The sequence below is a fragment of the Gossypium hirsutum genome, chromosome D03, assembly GCF_007990345.1.
Source record: "Gossypium hirsutum isolate 1008001.06 chromosome D03, Gossypium_hirsutum_v2.1, whole genome shotgun sequence".
Taxonomy (NCBI): domain Eukaryota; kingdom Viridiplantae; phylum Streptophyta; class Magnoliopsida; order Malvales; family Malvaceae; genus Gossypium; species Gossypium hirsutum.
Window position 1 is genome coordinate 783261 of NC_053439.1, and position 19042 is coordinate 802302.

The 19042-nt window shown below is 32.2% G+C and overlaps 2 protein-coding genes and 1 pseudogene across 9 annotated transcripts; 1 reads left to right on the plus strand and 2 right to left on the minus strand.

Moving 5' to 3' along the window:
- Positions 1-3173: 3173 nt before the first annotated feature.
- LOC107909437 (B-box zinc finger protein 19) lies at positions 3174-6413 on the plus strand. 8 transcript variants are annotated; one of them, XR_005910994.1, is made up of 6 exons: positions 3627-3936; positions 5043-5139; positions 5240-5355; positions 5450-5626; positions 6093-6227; positions 6339-6413. XR_005910994.1 is itself a non-coding variant. In XM_016836946.2 (5 exons), exons 1-5 carry the CDS (start codon positions 3844-3846, stop codon positions 6099-6101), a joined length of 504 nt encoding a protein of 167 aa, XP_016692435.1. In that variant the 5' UTR covers positions 3174-3843; the 3' UTR covers positions 6102-6413. The 8 variants fall into 8 exon arrangements, 4 of the variants coding, with proteins under 4 accessions (XP_016692435.1, XP_016692437.1, XP_016692436.1 ...); XR_005910993.1 differs by having other exon boundaries at positions 3628-3936; positions 5043-5151; XM_016836946.2 differs by having other exon boundaries at positions 3174-3936; positions 5043-5151; positions 6093-6413.
- Positions 6414-6568: 155 nt separating this feature from the next.
- On the minus strand, positions 6569-8144 carry LOC107907816 (fructose-bisphosphate aldolase 1, chloroplastic-like; annotated as a pseudogene).
- Positions 8145-10692: 2548 nt separating this feature from the next.
- Positions 10693-14292, minus strand: LOC107909436 (UPF0183 protein At3g51130). Its single transcript, XM_016836943.2, has 14 exons — positions 14063-14292; positions 13664-13746; positions 13359-13433; positions 13156-13223; positions 12974-13079; positions 12814-12874; positions 12560-12726; positions 12233-12295; positions 12066-12113; positions 11815-11928; positions 11501-11591; positions 11338-11411; positions 11094-11198; positions 10693-10967 (listed from the first exon to the last, which is right to left on the minus strand). Exons 1-14 carry the CDS (start codon positions 14157-14159, stop codon positions 10920-10922), a joined length of 1200 nt encoding a protein of 399 aa, XP_016692432.1. The 5' UTR covers positions 14160-14292; the 3' UTR covers positions 10693-10919.
- Positions 14293-19042: the final 4750 nt, after the last annotated feature.

Consider the following 19042-nt stretch of genomic DNA (forward strand, 5'->3'; position numbering starts at 1 on the left):
GAATCAAGCTCTAATCTTAAATATTCAAACTTAAACTTAATTCATATTTTAAACTCGATTTAATTCATTGAAATTACTAGAAAGGTGTTTTATCTCACTAACATAATATTTTTCATTAGCCCCACCTTATGTCATAAACAATGATATAATATAACTATATGATAGATATAATATATGATTGAACTTGCCATTCATTGGCCTGCATCCATTTGTTCTACTCATATGTGCTTGCTTCTTCTAACAAGTAAAATTTTTTTAATAATGTTTTTTAAAATTTTTAGAAAAATTTAAAAATATAAATCTCTAAAGTTTTTAAAATCTTCAATAACATTTTTTTCTTACAATCTTATTATGAGTTCTGATCATATCTGTTCTTTTATTGACACAATATCAAGAACTACCCATAATTCTTCCTCAACTTAAAAATAAGAAGATAATGCGTTTTAGTGCATTTGAACCCAAATTCTCTTGTATTAGTAATAATATCGATATCAGTCGAGTTAAGACTCGCAAAATTTTAATAACTTTAAATTGGGTTTTTTTTTTTTACTAATATGTCTAAATCATCCCACTAAACTCTTACTTATCAATTGATTTTAGGAAAAGATTAGACAAGTTGGTAAAATAAATAATTTATCTCAATTGCTCAGACATCTAATATTAAAATAATGACAATTATTGGTGTTTGGTTCTTGCCACATGCACCCTTTTCATTGCTTGTTAAACCTCATCCCATCATAGCAAATCAATTATAGCAAGTGCTAAGGAGATTATATATTATTATTGGATTAATATATCATCCGATACTTGAATTTGGTTTCAATATTCACTTTGATACTTAAAGTTCTTTTTTCAATTCAGTACCTAAATTTAGTAAACTAAACGACATCTTGTGGCTTAATGAATGCCAGATTAAAAAATCTCAGGTACCAAAATCAACATCAAAGTAAAACTTGTATACAAAATTGAACATTCAAACTAAACTCTAATTCAACGTAACTGGAAATGCTTGTAGTAAGTTTTTTTAAAGAATATTCAAGGAATATAATTTTTTTTTCTGTATGAAAAATAATGATTTATTAGCATAGTGTTATGGGCTAATATCTTTACCGTTAATCAACTTTTAAATAGTTGTTATGTTAGTTAAGTTTAATTCTGTTTTAATTGTAATAATGAAAACACATCGTTTAGGGGGGTCTAGGATCGTTAATGAAACGACGCGTATTGGCTTAGAATCATTAGCACTAAATGCATCGTTTTGGGGTTAAGGAAAGTTAACTGTTACCAGGCTGTGATCGGTTGTTTTCCCTCTTTCATCATAAGGAAGGGACAACATAATCAGTTATGAAAAGAAAAGGAAATATTGTTCTCTCTCTCCTCCCATCTCCCTTGGATTGTTCTCTCTTCTTCTTCCACTAAATTCTCTTACGGTTTTAGTTCGTTACACATAGTAAAAAGATAAACCCTAAATCACCAAAAAGATAACAAATTAGAATATTGGGAACTATGTTTTTCACATGTAGAAAAAAAGTGCTTTAAATCACAAGAGTGTGGAACAAATTAGGTACAAATTGAATGGGTCAAATTATAATTTTGGTTCCTTTATTATGTTTAAATTTGATATCACGAAACATAGTTAATACCTGCTTTGAATGAACTTTTTTGGGTCGGAAGTCACGTAATTTTGATTAACTAATAACGTTATAAAAGTAAAGGGTCCTATTAAAAAATAGGGAAGAAAGTTAAAGTTTAAATATAATAAAAGGACCAAAACTATAATTTCATGAATTAAAAAGGGTGTTTGTGTGAGAGAGAAGATGCCTTGTGTGTGGCAAGGCTTATAGCAAAAAGAAAAAAGAAACTAAAGTCTAAACTAGAAAAGGAAAGGAAAAAAATTTGGGGTCCATGGCATATATGTGAATGGTAGGTAATAATGTTTTAAAAATTGGATTAGTGATCGAATCAATAAAATTATAAATTTATTTTTTCGGTTTTTTCCTAAGATCAGTAGAGGAAAATTTATCGATTCTTTATTTCAGTTTTTCGTTTTTAAACAATTTTAAATAATTCTTTTAAAAAATATATTCAATCTCTTTGTACAGACTAATATATTAAATAATTTAACCCGATTTTAATAAGTCGGAAAAGATTTAAAGGAGAGAGGGGTTTTCAACCCCACAAGGCCTAAAAAACTAATAGTACTCACTTTATAAAAAAACTAGTGGTGTCCATCAAGTGAGCAAAAATACCAAATTGAATACAACCAAAAGTTGACAAAAATAAAAATCCTTTCTCTCTCTCTCATTATTTTTTTGGATAATTCATCTGAAGGCCATTAAAGGTATTAGTAAATTTACATTTTGATCATTTAACTTTTAAAAAATTATAAAATGACTACTAAATTAGATTGTTAAAATCGATGTTGTATGACATTTTCTATTCGCACTATTTGCACTAGTCAAAAGGTTTTCTTCCCATTCTTTTTAACGGTACAATTTCTTTTTTTATGAAACAGCTTTAAACGTAACAAATATGCAAACCAAAATCCAAACAGTTTTAATCTCTAATTTTCAAATTTGACCTTTAGATCAATTTAGATCTAAAGTATATTTTTCTACTCGCCGATGTGTATTGATTTACTATATCGTTCGTTAAGTTGTCACTTGAAGCTTGCTAGCCAAATTAAAAAAAAACAACTCAATGACTTAAATAAAAACTTTCAAATAATTAAGTGATTATTTTGTAACTTTTTAAAGTTAAATGACCAAAATATAAACTTACTAATAGTTTAGTAACCTTTGAGTAATTTACCCTTTTTTTATATTTTTAGTTGTTTGCTTAGGGCTTTTTACTAAAATAATATAAAATTAAAAAAAAACAAAAATGGCATGTTTCAAAAATTATGTACCAAAATAGTATATCCAAAGTGGTGGAGGGTGGTGCATAGGCGGCACCACCCTAATTTCTGACGAATCTAACATAAAAAAAAAATTGATGAAAAAACAATAAATAAAACTAATGAAAAAACAAAAAAAAAATTGATGGGACAGCACACTGGTCACGCATAGGGAAGAGATGGCACCGGTCACGCCATCCCATAGGCGGCACCTACACTCTCCTTTACTTTTCTATTTATTTTTTTCCTTCTTTTTCTCTTTTCCTCTCTCTATTCTGATTCTCTTTTTTTTTTCTTTCTTTTTCCCTTCACATCCCGCCCTCTCCTTCACCTTCTTCTCTTCTTTTCTTTTTTTTCTCTCTTTCGGCTGGCCAAAAATGGACCTTGGGGACCTTATAATGGTCCCCAAACAAGTCACGAGCCTTCATGCATGACATGTCCTATCGTTGCAGTAATCGGTGCCGCCTATGGGAAGGCATGATCAGTGTTGTCCTATCACAACTTTTTATTTTTTTTCATCAAATTTTTTTGTCAAATGCGTCAAAAATTAGGGTGGTGCCGCCTATGCACCACCCTCCACCACTTTGAATGTACCATTTTGATACATAATTTTTGTTACATGTCATTTTGATTTTTTTTTAATTTTATATTATAATAGTAAAAAAACCCTCTAACCTCTTTTTTTATTTTTTATTTTTTTAGTTGCCTGCTTACTAGAGCCCCACGTCTTTCCCGATCCTTCTCCAATCTCTTGTTTATATTAAACAACAACCAAAAATAAAAAATAAAATCAATCCCAGTCCTTGCCATCATCATCATCATCATCATCATCATCATCATCATCATCACTCTCCCCACCCACCAACCTTTCCCAACACAAAAACAAAACAGCTGTTTTTACTAGTTTTGATTGTGAGAGAGAGAGAGGATGAGAGTGAGTGAAAATTATGCGAATCCTTTGTGACGCTTGTGAAAGTGCTCCTGCTATTGTCTTCTGTGCTGCTGATGAAGCTGCTCTCTGCCATTCTTGTGATGAAAAGGTTGCTCCTTTTCTCCTTTTATTACAATACACACTTTGGGTTGTGTTTTTTTTAGCTGTTTAATTGGTCCCCCATGTTTGATTTTCTACTGGTTTATTGTATTCTTCTTTGTAGCAAGCACAATTCTTTTTTTCTCCATGATTGATGCTTTATGCTGTCTTTTTTTGTTTTAAAAAAAATGGGTATTTTTTATTTTTAAGTATTGTAATCTTGTTTAGAATTTTGATTTCTTACATTGTTCTAGATTGTCCTGGAAAATGGTACCTGTGATGAAAAGGTTGGTTCTTTTGATTTCTTTATGTTAATACACACTTTGGGTTGTGTTTTTCTTTAGCTGTTTAATCGGTCCCTCATGTTTGATTTTCTGGTTTATTGTGTTCTTCTTTGTAGCAAAGCACAATCAATACCCTTCTTTTCTTCTTCAAGATTGATCTTTTATGCTGTTTTTTTTTGTTTTGTTTTGTTTTAAAAAAGTGGGTTTATTTGATTTTTATGCGTTGTAACCTTGTTTAGAATTTAGATTTCTTACATTGTTCTAGATTGTCCAGGAAAAATGGTAGTACCTCCCGTAAAAGTACCATGGAGTCAGATTGCCCTCTGCTCAAAGAAAATGGGCAAATTAGTCCTTGTAGGTTAGTTCAATTAATAAACTGGTTTTTTCTGTTAAAAATTTTAATTATTTGTACTGTTAAAAACTGACTTGCTTGACGGAATAACTAACAATCCATGTATCAGTTTTTAATAGTAGATATGGATGGAATTTTTAATAGAAGCACCGGTTTGCTTTTTGATTTAACCTACATAGACTAATTTGTCCATTTTTTAGTAGAGGGTGCAAAATACAATCCGACCCCTAGTACAAGGGTTTATAGGGTACTTTTACCGTTATTTTCTTCTTGTTATTACACACTTTGGGTTGTGTTTTTTTTTTTCTGGTCTATCATGTTCATCTTTGTAGGAAAGCACTATAAAGACCCATCTTTTATTCTTCAAGATTGATCTTTTAATGCTATCTTTTATTTTTTTTGCTTTTTTCAAACGAATTAGATTTCTTACACTATTCGTAGCTTATCCTGGTAAAAATGGTGGTACCTATGATTTTACAGGTCCATATGTGCAATAAGCTTGCTAGCCGTCATGTCCGTGTTGGACTAGCAAATCCAAGCGCCGTTCCTCGTTGTGACATATGTGAAAATGCACCCGGTATGCATACAGGTGTTGTTTACTTTCGTTTTTTAAGCTTTATTTTTAGCTTTTATAATCGGATCCGTATGTTCTTATTCAGAAAATTGTTTTCGTGTAGCTTTCTTTTATTGCGAGATAGATGGGAGTTCCCTTTGTTTACAATGTGATGTGATAGTACATGTTGGTGGTAAAAAAACACATGGAAGATACCTTCTTTTAAGGCAAAGAGTCGAGGTATTGTCATCACTTCTTTTATCTTTGAAAGTGAAATCCAATAATGTTTTTGTTGTTCCTCCTCGGGTTTTTATCAGGTTTTGGTTTTATGTAGTTTCCGGGTGATACGTCGGTTGAACCGAGTGAAAACGGGAGAGGCCAAAATCAACTAACAATAGGAGAGAACCAACAAAATCATAAGGTCTCTCCTTTTAAAACAGATAGTACTAAAATGATAGATTTGAATATGAAGCCTCCTCATCGTATTCACGGACAAGCCTCGAATAATCAGGTTCAAAACCGCTTTTGATGTTTCCCCCTTTTTTTCTTGAAACACATGATCTTGTTAGGTAAATGTCATTTAGCATGCAAAAATATCATGCTTTTGTCTCAATGTATGAAAAAGACATAAACCTTGTATGATGATTTCAGTGCTAATGCATTTGCTTTGATTAAGTTCATTTACCACGTGCAATATCACGCCTTTGTCTCGATGCATGAAAAAGACATTAACCTTATAGTGCAATATCATGCCTTTGTTTCGATGTATAAAAAAGATATAATACCTTATATGATGATTTCAGTGCTAATGCATTGGTTGTGATTTAAGTTCATTTAGCTCGTGCGATATCACACCTTTGTTCCGATGTATGAAATAGACATAAACCTTATATGATGATTTCAATGCTAATGCATTTGTTTTGATTTAAAGTTCATTTTGTTGACATATTACCTTTGATGTTTTTTTATGTCTGAAGGAACAATAATCTGATTTTTCTCGGATGAGGGTGGTGATGATTGTCTCGTTAGCTTTGATCTCCTTAGACTAGCTTTTAGCTTTTTATACTAGTTTTCAGACAGCTTTCGAGGCTCATGCTGCGAGGCAAAAGGATGTAAGCCGTATTCACTGCTAAGCAATGATTTGTAATCTGCCATTTTTTTGTAAGTTTTTGCTTGTAAAGGTTGAAATGGCATCGTAAAAACATCACTTTTTTCGTGTGTAGGTTGAAAGCATTTGGGAATGTTTTGATCATGCTTGAGATTAATGCTTAAATACTAATGTTATGATTATAAGATCATATGGTTGTTATAAACATGAAAACTTGACGTGTTTGCCGGCTGATGCCGGTGCCATAAGGAGTATGATTAGTGTTCCACTTGCAGGATTTAACAGCAAAGATGATCTTTATAACTTACACATGAACTGTTGTCTTCTTTTACGGATTTGGTTCAGAACAACCTAGTAAACGTAACCCTTGACGAACATTCCTTGCTTGGCTTCCTCGGACCACCCTTCACCCATGTACTTGCCGAGTTGAGCGAGAGAGTTGGCCTTTGCCGAAACAAGCAGCACATCCTGAGCCACCTTCACGTTCTCAGGTCCGCCTTCCCATTTCTTTAGGCAAGTATTTTGAAGGGCTCTTGCATATGAGAATGACACATGCCATGGATTCGGAGCAAGGTAGCCTCAATTTCAGACTGCCCACCGGACAAAAACTGTGAAAACCATGACGGATTAACCGTTAGCTGCTGAGTTTCCTCCGGGCATGTGTTAAAAAACTTGCAGGGGGCTATGTTCAGCTGGATGGATTCTTTGGCGGAGGCGGTTGAGGATGTGGTTAGCAACTTGTTCGGGATAGGGGTGTAATTGAGCTGAGTTGAGCTTGAATATTGCCAAGCTCGAGCTTGAGCTCAACTCGAAATTCAGAGCTCGATACTCAGTTCAAGCTCAATCGAATATCTATTTTTAAGCTCAAACTCCACTCGAGATATAATTAGGCTATTCAAATTCAATGTCAATTAAGCTCATTTATCAATTTTTGTACTCAAGCTCAAGCTAGCTTGATAATTAAGTTTAGGGTTAATGATATATATAAGGCTTTCGAGCTGTTTAAGTCAAGTTTATTAAGGTTGAAAAACTTGATTGGTAGCTCGAGCTTGGCTTGATAATTATTGAATCAAGTTCGAATTTTTTTTTAACTGAGCTCGAGTAGCTTGTGAGCACTAATATCTTATTTACACCGCTAATTCAGGACTAGCTCAATCCTTGCACTCTGCACCGCAAGGGACCATGCTTGGCTTGAGGAGGATACCTTCGAACATCACATTGTTTCTGGGCAAGATAGAAGAGAACTTTGGCCCACACCTTTTTGGCGACTTCGAAAGTCCTGCCGATTCCAAAGTCATCATCGAGCAAGATCTCTAGCTCAACGACCGAAACCAACCAATTGTCCTGCATGACCAAACATAAAAAAGCCATCATCCAATGCCACAAAAAACCAAGGCAGTATTATAATAAGATTTCATTTCCTCGTATTCTAACCTGCGAGACGGTAGCATATCATGCGAGCCCCCAAGATTCCAGGACAGCAACCTTGATAGGGGCAGGGACTATGTCTTGCTCAACAAGGACATCGACCATCTTCTCACTGTCGGCGGTGGATTGGTATAGAGTTTCCTCAAAAAGGATAGCACCCGAGTCTGAAGCTGAAATAAGCATGTCCTATAGGCTTGATGGTTAGCCTCTGTGTTTTCCAGCCCAATCGAGGCTAAACGCTCCCTGCAGGTAGCACTGGACTCGTCCATGGCCAAAATTCCACGGCCTGGTGAAGCAATTGTTTTCTACGAACATTCCCAACAATCTCAAATAAGCATTGTATCTCTCACTAGCATCTTCACGAGCTAATACGCGTGTTGAGTCGAGCAATGGGGTGGCACCTTACCATGGAAACTGAAAGTTGGTGAAGGGTCTGACCCTTAAACCCACTCGGACTTGTCTCTAACAGGTGAAGGCTTGAAGAGAGATGCATATACCATTTTTAGTGTTTTTTTTTAAATATAATTCTTTACCATTGAACCTCATAATTAGGTCTACTTTAGTATCTGTACTTTTTTATCTACTTTGGTCTTGGAACTTAACAATTAAATTCATTTTGGTCCCTAAACTTGAAAACTGCCAAAAATTGAGGGTATGACCAGTGCTACTGGAACATGGACCAAAATGAATTTAGTTGTCAAGTTCAGGGACCAAAGTAAACAAAAAAAAGTACATGTACCAAAGTTAACCTAGTTGCCAAGTTAGAAGGCCAAGAATTATATTATTCATTTTTTTTATAACTAAGGTAAATTTCATGCCTGTTTTACGATTCAAAGAGACTAATTCTTTTAGGGTTCGTAGCTACCTCTCTGAACAACATCGCCTCCAAAGTTTAAAGTTGGATTCTCTCTTTTAGAGTGCATTGTGCCTTATCATTGTCAACACCTTTTATGTTATTCTATTAATTTGAATTACTCCAAACATTTTGAAATTATTGTCAGAATTTTAAGTTGACCTATGAAGTTTCAAACATTTTAATTTAGTCTTCAAAATATTAAAATTGTATAAACGAGTCCCTTTTGTCAACTTAATCACTAATATAAAGCATGTTTAAAATACACGAGTCAAATTATAGTAATGTGTACTTACAATATTGACAACTTGGAGCTAATGTATAAAAGAAAAGACCATGTCAATAAAATTTAAGGTTACTTCTTTTTAAGGTCTTATTTGATAAACTGAAAAATTAAATGTTGACATATTAAATGCTAAAATTTTAAATATTGAACAATTAAATGTTAAATTTAAATTATAAAATTTGCTTAAAATAAAGTATCCAATATTATTTGATTGTTTAATAAAGGTAAAATTTAAGTTACGAACATTTTTTAATTTACATTTTATCCTTAATTTTTGAACATTTTATATGATTTTAAATAAATTTGAAATTTTAATGATTTTTTCTATTGAATAAAGACTAGAATAGAACTAATACATAACACTAGCAAAGCATGCACTGGTTCTCTGTTAGCATTATATCATATACAGCAAAACAAGGCTCTTCAAACACTTTCCAATCAACCAGTATCCTCATAACTAATATTGTAAATATAAAAAAATAAATATTATATCAAGAACAATGTCAAATCTGAGTTGAAGCTCTTAAAAAATAATTAATTTAAATAATAATATAATTGTTTTGCTATTTGCTCTCTTTAATTAATCATAAAATTTTGATCTGAAAGTTGATGTTTTAGGGAAAAAAAATTAATAATAAAAAAGAGATAAAATGAACTAAGTGATAAGTATGTATTTATCTGCTTATAAATTTATTTATTTTTACATTTTTAATAAAAAATTCTATTAAGAAACGCAATTTAAAAATAATAATATCTTCAATAATTTATCAATTTAGTTCACGTGTTATAATACTATAAATCAATTTTAAACTGATATTTAACATATAAATTAATAATTATACTGACATATCTTAAATTTTAAGAACAAATTTAAAATATGAATCGTAATTTAAATATGCAATTATTGTCATTATTATTTGTTTGGCCCTTAGCTATTTGAGGAAAATCACACAAAAGGCGATATAAACATTACATAAATGACTATTGGCACCAAAGTTCAAAATATGAGCAAGTGGCCATTAATTCTACACCTTATGTGCAAATATTTCTAACAATGACAGTTCTCAATCAATTCACCACCAATGGTCCCATCCCATGGTCAAAATATCAGGCAATTATATGCCGAGAACTCCCAACTATATTTCATCTGTCAGTTTTGAAGTTAGAATCCGAACATCTGATTAGATCAACTTTGAATTTAAATTTTACCCAATTCAATTAATTTTATCAAACTAAAAGCCAATATAAACTCAAAATTACATTAACTCAAACTTAGAAACAATCTAAGCCTAAAATAACCCAAATAAAAACATAATATTAAAACCCGAAGTTATTAGAACTCAAAATCAAATCATAATAACCCAACCTGAAAACTCGAATATCAAATCTAAACAAACCAAATCCCAAAACACTCAAACCAAAATACCAATAATAACCCAACCCATTTAAAAAGAGTTAAAAGTATTTTGAGAGATTCTTATATTATAAAGATTAGATAAATTAATCCATCTAATAATATTAAACCAATCAATTCTTATAATATTAAAAAGAATCAAATAAGTCCAAATTATCTTGAAAATTTATTATTTTTTCAATTCAATTCCAAACAAAAATTTTTATCAAATAGACGCTCTATTAATCAATAATTGATATTTTTTAAACATTAAATGTTTAACTAAATTTCAATTTAACTTTATTTAATTCTTTTTAATAATATAAAGATTAAATTAATCCATTTAATGGTAGATCGCCTATAATAGAGAGAGCTATCAAGTATATTCACCCACTCATTTGTCTCGTGGAAAAAAATTCTCATAAGTCTGAATCATACTCAACCACTTAAGTAATTTAGTACCCCATCGGAGACAAGAGGGCTAATGCAAAGGCAATTTGAGCAAAAGCTTAAAAAACAATGTAGTGTTCCACTTTAAGGAAGAATAATTACAGAAGATACATGGTCAATGTATGCTAAATCACAAATCAACTATACAAATCAATACATTAATGTACAATTATTGTTGCTTTCCCCATAAGAGTGTTCAAATTATACTTTGCATCAATGATTGTAAGCATAACGCACCTTTCAGATGTGCAGAGGAACAACCTATCGGACAAGAGATTGCTTATTATCAGGACTGGAAGAGTGTCACGGTTGCAATATAGCCGTTCTTCATAACCTGCGAATTGCAAAGATCGTCATTGGCAATCCTCTAAGCAGATATCTAAAACTAAATATTACCGACACAAGTGTTGTGCCAAATACTAAAAAGTAAATCGTGCGACAAATTTTAAGGAACTTTTACCTCGAATGCAGCATTCTGATAGCCATAAACAAAAGTAGAGCCAAAAGGATTGCTGGTAGAACCTTGTGTTTGAATAGCCGCTCGGCCACAGTCACCAAGGATTTCCTGCAGTAAAATATCACCCTCAGTGACAACCATTATTACCACACAGGAATGGAATAGGACCACTGAAGGAGCAAGCAAAAGGTGGAAGGTTGATGCTAAGGAAAATTATCGGTTGGTATTTAACCGGTTAAAAAGTTACCTTGACCTGCTCCCATTTGGTGCTTGGAGTAATTCGATTTTTGTAGTTGTTAACATCCGGGAATGATCCTCCAACTGCGGGCAAGGACCAAAAACATAAGATCAATAATGGTCACCAATAACTGTAATGACAAAATACTGAAAAAAGGGCTGATTGTCAGAACCTAGGATAACAAAGTTGCACTTTATGTATGAATTGAAATCTGCATGACCAGGATAGTTCGTGTGTAAAACGAACTTCTTGACTTTATGAGTCTGCAAAATCAAAAAAGCATTCTGTGACTTTCTGACCAACAACATTAATTCCAAGAGTACAATGATTGTATAATGTAGATAACACAGGAATTTAGCCAGAAGATACGTCTAAATGCTCTATTAACCATGTCGAAAACCAAAACAGAGAACAAGTGTACTATGCAGGAAGGTTCTTTCTTCTTCTTTTTTTCCTTTTGGGTGTTGGGATATACGTTTTGAATACCTGGCCATCAAATAAGATGTCCAAACCACGAGTAAAATAATTGTAGAAATAATCAGCACAAAGAGTTGTCCTCGGCCGAGGATCAGAAGCAGAGTGAATAACCATCTGGTCAACCTGTGGATAAAAACAATTTTTGATATGACGGAAGCATGCAAACAATTTGTGTATAAGAGGCTGATTTCTCCCCTTAGGTGATAACTTATAACCAGTGTAAAAACCGCATATCCCAATTCAAAGTTTATCATTGCTACCTGCTTTTGATGGATTCCGCAAGGACGCCCTAATTCAGACCAGACATCCTGCATGAAAGGAAATACCATAAAATTAGTACTACCCCACAAGACTACAGAGAGCAGTTGGTGCCCAACAAGAGAAAAGGAAATAATGCTTAATCTCATGAAATCAATTTGATATTTACCTGTGGTGATGCACCAAAAGGAATATGTTGCCCTCCAACAGTGAAAAACAATTCTTCGCCAAGCTGGAAACATTGACATAGGATTCAAAAGATCACTCTCCAGATTAAGAGACTATTCATACTCTAAGAACCACTGAAGCAAGCAATTAGGTCAACAAAATATCAAACCCCAAAGGCCTCAACAATTTTGTAGGAAAACCACTTATTTTCAATAGACAGAATAAAAAAGTTGACTCCAGAAGGATGGAAAGTAGAAAGGCAGTCAGCTGCTAAAACAAGATGACCTGCTCAAATTAACAAGAAGATTAAGGAAGATAGAAGTCAAACCTTGGCATGCACCTCTTCCATGTAAATGCTGCCAGTAGGTAAAGGAGGTGCTGATGCCTTATCCATTAAGGATCCAACGCCAACTTTTTTGCCTGCAGAACTATCATATATGGATACGCGGCAGGTAACAGGAGTTGTGCCATCAGGAAACTCCAAAGGCAATTCCGCTGTCAATTAAAAACAGCATAAATCAATTACGAGTAGATTGTTTTAAGTGTAGGCATGATGAGTAATCAGGAAAAATGAACAAAAACCTTCCCCATCGTGACAGCAATCTGAATACTGACTTGGAATAGGAAAAGCAAAAGAAAGACCCTGAAAAATAACAAGATAAGAAGCTGCACATCTGGAGACAAATATTTCGAGAAACCAAAATAAAAAGCAGTCTAGCAATCAAATAACCAACGCACGTACTGGGTAGAATAGGGTATAAACACCTCTATCCTTGTCATAAGTTCCCGGATAGGTTGGACCAAAAAGTGCATAGACAGCTACAAAGGTAGCAAGAGTAGATGGTCCTCTGTATGCAGAAACCCGGTTCACTATCAAAACATGCAATTATGAAATGCACAAATAAATCTTAGTGCTTAACTTACCCTATCAAAGAAGTGGCATAGCGCATTTGAAGACGTTTGATATCAAAAATTTCGATAAGGCGCAACCTCTAGTACATTATCCAAATCAAAATAAACAAATGTGCCATAAGGAAATCATGAGGAAGAAAAAAAAAATGAAAGTATTAAATTGAAATACACACAGACACAGATATGTATTTGTGCGTGTTAATTGAAAATAAAACCTGAGACCATGGGTCAAAACGGAGATGGAAGCCATGATCTGGAAAACTTATAACAATATCAAGCTTTAATGGCTCCTGCACACCAATACATAATAAGCCCAACATGAAAGTTAAACTTGTCGGAACGATATAGTTAAACGCAGTATATACTAAACCATGTCTTTAGCCAAATCAAAGAAACAATTGCAATTGTAATGGACTGTAAAGATATTAGGTCAATCTAAATTCCACATTAAAAAATTCACCAAATAACTGAAACACAACATGACAAGAAACATATATATATTTAATGATTTAGTCCAAACCTCATCATAATACTTCACATGAACAACATCGTAAATTTTAGGCTGTTGTTCAATTTGAGCAAAAGCTTCACATATAGGCATCCCTGAAATAAACAGCACCAATTTCAACTTTTCGAGTAAACAATTACACTGAAAACAATATAAAACCTAGCAACAATCCCTTTCCATGTCGTTAAAAAGGATTAAAAACGATTCAATTCCGATCGTTTTCATCCATAACGAACTATTCGAATTTACCAACAAAAAAATTAGCTCTTGAGATAAACAAAACCTAATAATTTGATTAAAACATATCGCAATTAATCATCCGATTCAAATTCGCGTCGTATTATACAATTTCAAATATATACATCGCCGATGAAAAAATTTTTAAAAAAAATCATTAAGAGGGAAACGAACCGAGAGTGAAAGGTCCGACGCCAAGACCGGGACGGAGGTCGAGAACTATGGCGCCCATAGCGGTGCCTTCACAGCGTCGAGCGGGTCTCTGCAACATATTTTTTCCGGTTTACTTTTTTCCCCTTTTTCGGAGAGAGTTTTGGATCGGGTTTTCCTTTCGTTGTTGTCTGGGGCAAGTCTCCGTTACTTTCGTAAATTATCGTCGTGGCGTGGAATGCTTATATATTCCCACCTCAACAAAACGTTGATACCATTGGGCTTATAGAGTTTTTCATGGGTTAGAACGAGTTTGGGTTTAGATTTTTCGAGTTGGAATTGTCGGTTTTATTATTTAAATAATAAAAAATTATAGTAAAATTTATATATTTTATAATTAAATTTAAATAAGAATAAAATTTTATTATTTTTAAATAATTTAAATGAATATTTTAAAGTTGAGGTTTCATGAATTTTGAAATCTCGTGTTTGAATTTTACATTATGTAAATACAGGGTAGACCGTAATGGTAATTATTTGAAAGTTTTCATTTTTCCTTTTTTAATTTTTGAAATTTTGTTTATGGTTTTAATTTTTTTTAAGTTTTAATTAAATTATTTTGAATTTTTTAAAAATTATCTTTAATCTCGTATAAAATTTAATTACACCCCGATTTAAAAAAAACTTATTAAACTCTTAAATTTTTTGAAAATTTTAGTTAGGTCCCAAAATATAGTGTCAAGATCCGCCCCTATGTAAATGTATGGGTTTTTCACCTGATTTATTCTAATTAATCTGGATTTGAGTTAATTGTTTTGTTAACTACTCAATTCGGTGCTTGTAATAATCGATTCTATAAGAACCGTTGCAACTTAGAAGGAAAAAAAATGAACGAGTTGTTAAACACAAGCAATTAATGGCTAACTGAGTCTTATTTGAATCGGCATCATTACTTTTAAAACTACTTAAAAGGGCATAGATTCAAACACGTTTAAAAGTATAAAGTCGTCTACTTTAGAGATGGAATGATTATTATAGTTTAACCATTGTATTAAAAAAAATACCCAAAATCATCTCAACAATTCCAAAATAAAAGGATTCGGGTTTCGAGGTGTTTATGAGCTAGGTGGCTTCCCGTGAGAATCCCGACTTGAGCCGCCCTGGTTCATTCTACTATTTAGAAATAATAATAATAAATATATATAAATAATTTTACATCAATATTTATATCTTTACAATTAAATTTAAATAAATTTTTTTACTGAGTAAATTGCATCCGAGGTCACTAAATTATTATTAAATTTACGCTTTGAAACTTTAAAAGTTATAAAATAGTCACTGACTTATTCGAATTTTTTTTATTTAAATCATTGTGCTTTCTAAACAATAAAACGAATCATTTAAATTGACTTAAACAGATCGATCGAGACTTAACCCGAATCCATACCGAAACATTTTTTAGTAGCCGTTTTCTCGAAAAGAGTGAGCAAAAAGATAAGATTCACAATAGTTTTCGTAATAAAGAATATAATGAAAATGCTATTATTGTCAATACCTTTGGAATTTGCTTCTAAAATTATACTTTCTTAATTAATGATCGGCCATGCACGTGCCAAACATGTTATGATAACTTTTATTGTGTCATGTGATTTTTTTTAGTCCAATACTTTTTTAGTATTCACAATTTGGTCTAATTAAATTTAAAATCGAGTCTAATTTGATATTTAATCGAGAAATTTGACTTATAAAAATAGAAGATTTTTTACTATTTGACTTCAAATAATATTGATGTTTGAACTATCGAAAGCCAAGGTTTTTATTTATTTATTTATTCGGTTGCCTAAATTAATAATTATATAACTTTTTTCGAAAGAAAAGGAAACAATCAAGCAATCATTGGAAGATCGGAAATCTAATAACCAAAATCGAGATGTTTGAATGATTTATAGACTGCAAGTTCAAAATCTGCAGTTACCCTAAACTGAACTAAATTGAATTTTATTTTTTACGGTATAAAAATTTTATATTTAAAATGGTGAAAATAATCTTGATTTGTTTTTTTAAATATTTATGAAAAAACATTGAAATTTTGTCAAATAATATTCAAAAGCCATAAAACAAAACTCGTTTTGTCAAATTAAGTTTAAAATTCTAAATCCAATAATTAATATGAAAAACTAAGAATCAAATTGAGCCGAACCGAATTATAATAAACGATTCAAAAAATCTAAAAATCTTAATCGAACCGAACCAATACCACCCTTAGCCAATAGGCTTACCTCATGCGCCAAATCTTATATTCTGAATCCTCAAGTAATCTAACATTCTAAATCTAAAATAGAATAAATGCAAGTAGGAGAAACCTCCCAAATATAGGGGTTCTGGGTTCGTAAGAACTAAAGCTACCCATACTAACACACAAGCCGCCTTATCAAAGCTTCCACCTGTCCAATTGAAAGACATTGATTGATAAAATGTCACATCAATAATTTACGCATTTTTCTAAGGAAACTAGTGGCCCGTGGATAATGTTGTTAACGTTATGGGAAATTTGAATAAAATTTGTGTATAATATTACAAATTGTATCAAAGTTCATGTATACTTTTGAAATTTATTCCTTAAATATAAGATCAGGTTCTTTTATTAAGGAATTGTTATTTTTTAGGTTTATTTATGGTTTTAGTTCATATACTATGACGAAATTTTAAGTTTTGTTATACCTCTAGAGCTTAGACACATGTCAACACAAGAAAGCCGCCAAAATTAGTCTCTCTACTCTTCGTCATCGAGCCCCCTTTACCAAGACATCTTCTTAGGTCAGACCACCCATTCCTCCTCGAAGGTGGCCTTGACCACCCACTCAACAGGCCACCTTGTCAGCCACCCACTTTTTAGATGCAAGCACTTCTTTGAGTGTGAGCATACCTCTAACGACGAGTGGACCCTGTTAGAGAATAATAACAACTTCATACTATTTGGGATCACTACATCCGCACCTTATGTACACTATACCAGTACATCCACTGTCCACAATAATGACCTTCCACGTCCCACTACAGGACAATAGGACTTCTCCAATAATTATCCTCCCAACAATGAAGAAGGATCAATCTTTTGTGTCTCAAACTTACTTTAAGCAATCTCCCTCTCATTCAACAGTTGGTCTATTCTCTTGTCCATTTTTAGCTCACCGCTTTTCTAGGTAAACCGGTCTTCCTAACACCACCACATACTCCTCTTTACCTATTCCATTGCTGGACACTATATCAACAAGTTTTATTATTTTATTTTAATTCGTCATAACATGATCTTATACTTTTAAAATGTTAATAGTATTTCTAAATCGATAGCATAACAGTTATTGTCGTTAAAGTGATAACGCAAAATTTAAAAGTATTATTTGATCATACAATTAAAGATACATAAAATTCTAATCAATAATAAATTTACATATCAGTTGAATTTTTGAGATTGTCTTAAAAAAAGTATATGTTACTCCTTTAACAATATCAACTAGCAACGGTATCAATCTAAACTTATTAATAACATTATAAAAGCAAAAGACTCAATTATACCAAATTAAAGTAAAGAGGTTAAATTCTCAAATTTTAACACAGTGGGAGGACTAAAACTATAATCAAATTGAGCATTAGAAGATAAAATGAAAAATAAAAACAAAAGACTTCATTTACAAATTAGCCCCTAAATTATATATCAATTCCCAGATTGGTCATTAAAGTGTTTTTAACCATAAGTGGTTCTTAAACAATCGGTTTTATCTTGCTTTGTCCCAAAAATTGCAAGACATCCACTGGCGTAGCTAGAAGGAAGTTGGCAATTGTCTTGACCCCAAAGTGGTAGAATTGCTTTAAAGCCCTTTTAAAAACTGTAAGAATACAAATTTGTACAACAGTAGAATTTCATTTTGCCCCTTAGACATTTATAATATACTTTTGGCCTCTTCAAAATTTTTTTTAAACTTCCTCTAACAACCTGCAATAAGGTCGTACCACGTGTCACATTCTCATTAGCTTATATGGCCTTTTTGGGTAAGACAGCTTAGAAATTACTTTTGACAAAAAAACCCATTAAGGACAAATGTGAAAATTGAAGTGTAGTTTAAGAACTAATTTAGGAATAAACCCAAAATAGAAAGAAAGAAAAGGGAAACTCTCCAAACTGGATAGAGATTTTGAGACAAACATGTAAATCATGTGTGGAGCATTTGAATGAAAAATGTGTTTCCCAAACTCAAAGGTTGTGGGTCCCATTTTTTTTTTAATTTTCTATCTTCTTTAACCACGTGGAACTTTAACATTAAAAGCCAAATAATTTAGCTAATCAAAGAGTTCGGAACCAATTCCCAAATCAATCTGTTCAATACTTTTTTTAGATCGGTACTTTGGTTGGTTTTCGTTTTAATTAGTTTGATCAGCCCGCTCGGTTTACTTGACTTTAATTGTAGGGTGATAAAATCTAAACCACGTGATAGATTTTGAATCGGTTTATTCGAATGGAGTACATCTTTTTTGAAAAGTGGATGCAGGATGGAGTTGGATAGATTTTTTTTTTAGGAAATAGATATGGAGCGATTATAATAGTAGTTTGCTTCATCCACTATATAAAATTACCATATTGTCATTGTATATATAATAACTATTAAAAGAGTGCAAATATAGTAACGTGTTATAGAAAAAAAAATCATACATTTTATGTTTAAATATTTAATTGACTTGAAAAAATATTAAAAACATTAAAAATAAGTAGTAAAATTAAATTGAAGCCGAAAGGAGTAAGATGAGACAAGTATGGATGTATCCAACATTTATTGAAATGGTAATAATCTTTAAAAGCGGAATGGGTAATGGAGCAAAGGGAGCAGAGACAAAGGCAAGTGGAGTAGGTAGTGGTATTGGCCTCCTAAAATAGTAGATTTGTCATTTATCCCCTTAAATATTATAAATTTACATGTTAATGTAATGGTGAAATTGCACTTTGGTTCT

Excerpts from the sequence above, each read along its gene's own strand:
- LOC107909437 (XM_016836946.2), top strand. The coding sequence starts at position 3,844 with ATGCGAATCCTTTGTGACGCTTGTGAAAGTGCTCCTGCTATTGTCTTC. Across the intron at positions 3,937-5,042 it reads GCCATTCTTGTGATGAAAAG|GTCCATATGTGCAATAAGCT; the intron begins GTTGCTCCTTTT and ends ATGATTTTACAG. Across the intron at positions 5,152-5,239 it reads TGCACCCGGTATGCATACAG|CTTTCTTTTATTGCGAGATA; the intron begins GTGTTGTTTACT and ends GTTTTCGTGTAG.
- LOC107909436 (XM_016836943.2), bottom strand. The coding sequence starts at position 14,159 with ATGTTGCAGAGACCCGCTCGACGCTGTGAAGGCACCGCTATGGGCGCC. Across the intron at positions 13,747-14,062 it reads CGTCGGACCTTTCACTCTCG|GGATGCCTATATGTGAAGCT; the intron begins GTTCGTTTCCCT and ends TGTTTATTTCAG. Across the intron at positions 12,296-12,559 it reads TGGAAGAGGTGCATGCCAAG|CTTGGCGAAGAATTGTTTTT; the intron begins GTTTGACTTCTA and ends CAATGTTTCCAG.